The sequence below is a fragment of the Rhagoletis pomonella genome, unplaced genomic scaffold, assembly GCF_013731165.1.
Source record: "Rhagoletis pomonella isolate Grant_MI unplaced genomic scaffold, Rhpom_1.0 Rhpom_scaffold_04010, whole genome shotgun sequence".
NCBI classification, from domain to species: Eukaryota; Metazoa; Arthropoda; class Insecta; order Diptera; family Tephritidae; genus Rhagoletis; species Rhagoletis pomonella.
This window is the reverse complement of record NW_023462561.1, coordinates 4908-10856: the sequence shown is the minus strand read 5'-3', so window position 1 is coordinate 10856 and position 5949 is coordinate 4908. Positions and strand designations below refer to the sequence as shown.

Genomic DNA, 5949 nt, shown 5'->3' with positions numbered 1-5949 from the left:
AAGGCCAATACAATGTTTGCAATTGCATATTAAAAGCCAAATCAAGAATAGCCGATCTATTGCAACACGCACGCTCGCAAAAGCACTATGTTCCTTTTTAGCAGAACGTAATTTAGAATTTTCGACAACCGACCACCTAACCAAATTTCTACAAGAAAAAAAATATTAAAAATCAACGCGATTCTTTAGCAACTTAAAACTTGCGCATTATTGCCCTGGAATTTAATGGGCTATCAAACTGCATACTCAAAAAAATTATACAAAATCTGAATAAAAACTTGAAAATCTAGCTGAAACTTTGCAGATTTTTTATAATTTTTGCACTGAGTTTGAAATGTGGATTTATATTGTGTTAGTTATGTAATGAGCTAGGCTTTTATGAAAAGTAATGAACGTTAAATAAGCAAAAGAAAAACAGTTGATCACAAGTGTATGTTTAAAATGATTTTTATATTAACGATCTCAAACCAGTTTACAATAGTGGTATTCACCAACTTGTCAACAGTCATTGCTTGAGCTCATCTGCTGTTTTTCCAGAGTACCAGGCCACTTGCTCACTTTGGTGAATGCCACTAATGAATTTTAAATGTGCTCTGCCGAAATAACATTTTGATATACCTTACGTACATATGTACCTTTGTATACAACAAAAGTTTAATAAGAACAATTCTGTGTTCATACATGGAAAAGACTTTTTGGGTAGGAAATGACGTTTTTTCTTATGCCGAAAACCTGGCAACACTGTGTAGGTTTGCCAGACGTACTGCTTTTGGGAGTAAACGTACGCCTGCACTGTACTCCCTTGTACTCCAAAAGAAAAAAAATTTGGAAATGTACTCCTCTTTTGGTTTTGTACTTCTTTCGGCCATGTTCTGCAAAACGTTTTCGCATGAATTTAATGGTCAATTCCCTATGGCATGTTCTGAGTTTCACGATTTCGATTTTAATTTTCGAACATGAAATCGAAACGTTATGGCGTTTTTATTTGATATTACTTTTGGCGGGTGAAGCTTCAGAATACAGAAAAACTCAATTTGTATTTTTATCTGCAGCGTAATAAAATTGAAATGTTAGTATTGATCGCATTTTTACTTAAAATAAATGTATCGATTTTACTTTATTTAACAGGGGTAAATAGAAAAGAAAAGCAGGAAAATACATTCTTGACGTTTATGGAGCAACATAGAGACTTGGCCAAGAATTTTATTGAAGGGGACCGAGTAGGAGTGGAATCCTTGTGGTCAGAGTTATCCAAACAACTCAACAAGGATGGGCCGCCACAAAAAGACGTGAATGGTTGGAAAAAAGTGAGGGAGATCCATGATTTAACAATGTACAAAAGACACCGCATATTCACTGAAATCTACGCTCGCTATTGGCTCCTGAAAATTTAAGCAGGCTTTGCTATGCCTGGAAATTATTAAAAAAAAAATACCAATTTAGTCATGGAGAGCAATAATCTTTCAGTTGGAATAAGCGGGTTGTTTATTCTGGACATTTACCTATTACGTACTTTTGTATATATACACATATGTTTGTTCTTTTCAAGTTGTGGTCCGACTGGAAAGGAAATATAAGGAAAAAACTAGCGCATAACAAAAATGAAGATCGGGCAACCGGAGGTGGCCCTTTTAAAAAATTCATTCTCTCAGATACTGAGGAAACCATAGAACAACTCTGTGGCCTCTATACCGCGATCGAAGGAATCGCAAGCAGCCAATCGTATGGCGCAGGTGAAGCTGTGGTAGATGACATCGTTGATGTGGAAGTTGCGGAATTAGATACTACCAATACGAATATCGAATCCCCTCTTCCGCGAAAGCGAGTTCGAGAAAATACCATGAACGAGTGCATCAAGAAAAACATGGCCAGTGAAGTAGGTGCAATGGAAATCAAAGCACAAACAACAAAGGAGATCCTAGAAAACTCGACAAAGCATGTTCTTATGATATCTGAATTCAATAGTGGCTTGCGTAGAGTATACAAGGCTATCGAAAAAACCTCAGATTTGGTATCGAAGCAAAACGCTCTAATTGCGGAGCAGAACAAAGACCCACGTAAACATTACTGGGTAAGGCAGGAACATTTGTTTGAGAAAAATCGTATCCAACAAAAATTGGTGGAAATTCAGCAGAAGAAAATACATAGAAACGAAAAGTATAAATTTATGTTAAACTATGTACAGTGTTCAACAAAATAGCGCACTTGTGCACAAAGGTATTATAACTTTGTTCACATAACGGTTGTTTGTAACAGGCAAAACGAATCGAGATAGATATTAGACAAATGTATACATAAATGATCAGAATGAAAAGAGAAATCGATTAAGCGGTGACTGTGTGTCCGCCTGTCCGTCCGTCTGTGCACACGATAACTCGAGTAAAAATTGAGATATCTTAACGAAACTTTGTACGTGCACTTCCTTTCGGCGTAGGACGGATGGTATTGAAAATGGGCGAAATCGGACAATAACCACGCCTACTTCCTATATAACGGTAACGGTTTCTGAAACTGCGATATTTTAGTAACTACTGAAGATTATTCAGTCAAAATTGATATTTACAATAGTTTTTTGACGAAAAATAAAAATATTATAAATTTTTGGAAAATGGGCGTAGTTACGCCCACTTATGGTTACATGTGTATACAGCCGTTGAAAAATACTTAAGAACGATCCCAAATTTTCCTATTTGGGACGATTTTTAATAAAATCACTTAAATGTCTTAAATCTTAAGTTTTACTTCATTAATTTAAAATTTTTTTAACATATATCAGATTTTTTTCCATACGAAAAACTTAGTTTTTTTTCTTCACATATCAAACACAACTCAAAGGGAAACTCCTTTGAGAGAAATACTTAAGAACGAAGCAATATATTGTTTAAAACATAAAAATTGCAAGTGTAAAGAAAAAAAGTATTTATATTTTGTTGCAAATCCCTTTTGCTTTAATACTGCTGCACAGCGCCTTTGAATTGACATTATTAAACTTCTACAACGTTCAACAGGAATGGATTCCCATGCTTCCTTTGCTTTGTCAAGCTATTGATCCAAATTTGTGATGTTCTGCGTACTGAGCGCATTTTTCACGTCGTTCCAAAGATGTTCGATTGGATTTAAGTCGGCACTTGATGATGCCCAATCCAGAACAGTGACAGAATTGTCATCGAAAAACTGTTTTGCAACACAAGACCAACTTGGGGTCGAATGCTGCACGTTTTGGTCGCCGTACGTACTTCCTACTATCTGGACCAATTCTATTTATCTTTGTTTCATCGCTAAATAAAATATACCGCCACTGATTTTGAGTCCACGATATGTGCTCTCGAGCAAACTCAATTCGGCGTTGTCGTTGCGATGCTGTTACCAATGGTTTCTTCCGTGCCAGTCGACCGTGAAGCCCAGCTTCTGCCAATCGAAGTACAACTGTTCTATTTGTAATTGGCTTTCCCAGATGAACAGAAATTTCTTGATGGATGTCAGCAGCACTCTTCCTGGGGTCTTGTTTTGACAGTCTAACGATCATCCTATCAACCTTACTAGAAGTAGTTTTTCTAGCTTTCTTTTTTCTAGGAACGTTTTCTGCTGTTTCATACTGAGAAAAATATTTTAAAGCATTAAAAACCATCGTTTTGGAAACGTTTAACTGTGGTGCAATAGCACTATAGGATAATCCGGTCCTTTGCAGCTCTATGATTGCTTTTCGAAGAGCCGGGGTGCAGTTTTTCCCCTTTGACATTGCTGAATCGTTTTACCTAAAGTAAATTACGGTCAGGAATATTCAATACCCTTGCTTTATACTTGCACTTTACACTTGCAAAAGTACAAGAAAACGATCTCAGTGGAGTTCTTATAAGCATCAAATGCGTCTTTTTTATTTGTATTAATTCCCAATTTAATTAAATTATAAGTTTTGTTTTGTTAATGTTAACAAATATTTTACAAATAAAATTCATTACAAAATGCGCATTAAGCTGTTTGCTATTTCATCTGTCATCTTTCTACCAATTTGTAGGCGACTGTTATCTTCAGAGAGATAGCTATTCAGCCCTATTCTGCATTTCGACTCGAATCGAAATTTTCTCCGTTTGGCAACTTTGGTATTCTGCGTTCCGTTTCCTTTCGATCAATCTTCGAAATTTACGACTATACCTATTCCACATTTCGATCGTAGTTCCGTTTTTCTAAGTTGCAAATTTGATGACGGAGAACGTTTCAATTGTTATTTTCGTGGGTTTAAATAATAAAATTTTATAAAAACTTTAAGTAAAATATACTGTGCATGATTGTAAAAGTCATCATAAATGAATACGAAAAATTTGCTCAAATAATGGCAACCAAAAGGGATACTGCGCGAAGTTTTCAAAGTGGAAGTCCAGGCGTTTTTGTTTACATTATCTATAAATAAGACTGTGAAATGCACTGAATACAATTTATTCTTTTTATATAAAATTAATAGATGTATGCACATAGATACATACATAAATAAAATGTGAAGTGACATAAAAAAGGTGCTTTTATTATTGCACTCGTTTTTACTAACTTGTTAAGAAGGGGTGCGTATGTTGTCTCGAATTCGATTTGCTATGGAAAGATAAGCTTTGTTCTTCCCCTCCTTCTGACGGCTTTCAAAATGGGATTCATTTGCGTTCAAATCTTCCACTCTGTAGTAAATACAAATCTTGTGGAGTGCTCCAACAACGTTTATAATTTCACTGACTTTAAGCGATGAGTAATACAGTTCAAGATGAATTCCTTATGACTCTTCACTCATCTGAAAATGATCAAACATGTCCCTAAATCTCCGCCTTTCAACTTCCGCATCCGCAATCTGGGACTCGTTCTTCTCTTCAAGCAATAACGCCGCGGCTATGGATTTCATTCTTATAATTATGTATCCACTTAAATTTTATTTTTAAATTACAGTGATGCTAGGTATATTTAGTTATTTTAAAATATTTACAAACTTTAACTTCATATGCTGCTATAGTTTGGTGGCAAATATTTCTTTGTTTTGTTTCGATTTCTTCTTTCGTTTCGATCGTAACGCAGAATACCTAAGTTCGATTCCAGCGGAGCGGAATGCGGGAACGTAATCGAAATGCAGAATAGGGATGATTATCACCAGCGAAATTCATAAGAAAAGTTATCAGCAAAACCATTCAAATTATAAAACCGACATACATATATTATGCAAGGCACTGCAAATATTAATTATTTTAACAACTTTCTGGGGCGCATATGGCAAAACAGTTTGCAATCATTTGAAACGGCTTTTGAGCACTGCAAGACTCTTTCAACGATGTTGCGGGCTTTAGAGTGTTGCATATTAAATTTATGCTGTGGAGTTCCAGCCCTTGGATCTCTGTAAGGAACTAATAAAAAAGTATCCAAACCATATCCTGAATCCCCAAGTAAGCAAGAATTCCGATCTCCACTTTCATACTTTGATAAGAGTAACTGCTTTGCACTACTTAAATTGAAAACGAAGGAATCGTGACAGGACCCGGGATGACAGGCATCAACCGCTCTTATTGCCATTTTGTAATCGCATATCTGCAATAAAATGTTTTAGATATGTACTTGTGAATGCATGTATAATAACTATTTCAAGGGACCAGCTTTGGATTTTTTTTTATAAAAAAACGGCTCATTATCTAACAAAAACCATATAAATCCAAATTTCAAACTATGTAGAAAAATTCCACAAAATTTTACAACAAAAATAAACTTTTTATTAAGAATTTTTAGAAAACCCTTAGTACGCAGTTTTATAGCCCATTAAATTCTTGCGTAAGAAAGTGCAAGTTTCAAGTGGCTGGGAAATTTTAATATTTTTTTTTTTATGGAAGAAAATAATAACACCATCCCCAAAATAAATGATTAAAAATCAACGTGATTTCTTAGCCACTTGAAAATTGCACTTACTTGAGCTAGAATTCCATGGGC

At 35.2% G+C, this 5949-nt stretch overlaps 1 protein-coding gene across 1 annotated transcript; it reads left to right on the top strand.

Annotated features, from left to right (window-relative positions):
- The first annotated feature begins 817 nt into the window (after positions 1-817).
- LOC118754492 lies at positions 818-2276 on the top strand. The gene is made up of 2 exons (XM_036489369.1): positions 818-1307; positions 1550-2276. The coding sequence occupies exons 1-2, from the start codon at positions 1068-1070 to the stop codon at positions 2198-2200; spliced, it is 891 nt and encodes a 296-aa protein (XP_036345262.1). The 5' UTR covers positions 818-1067; the 3' UTR covers positions 2201-2276.
- The last annotated feature ends 3673 nt before the right edge of the window (positions 2277-5949 follow it).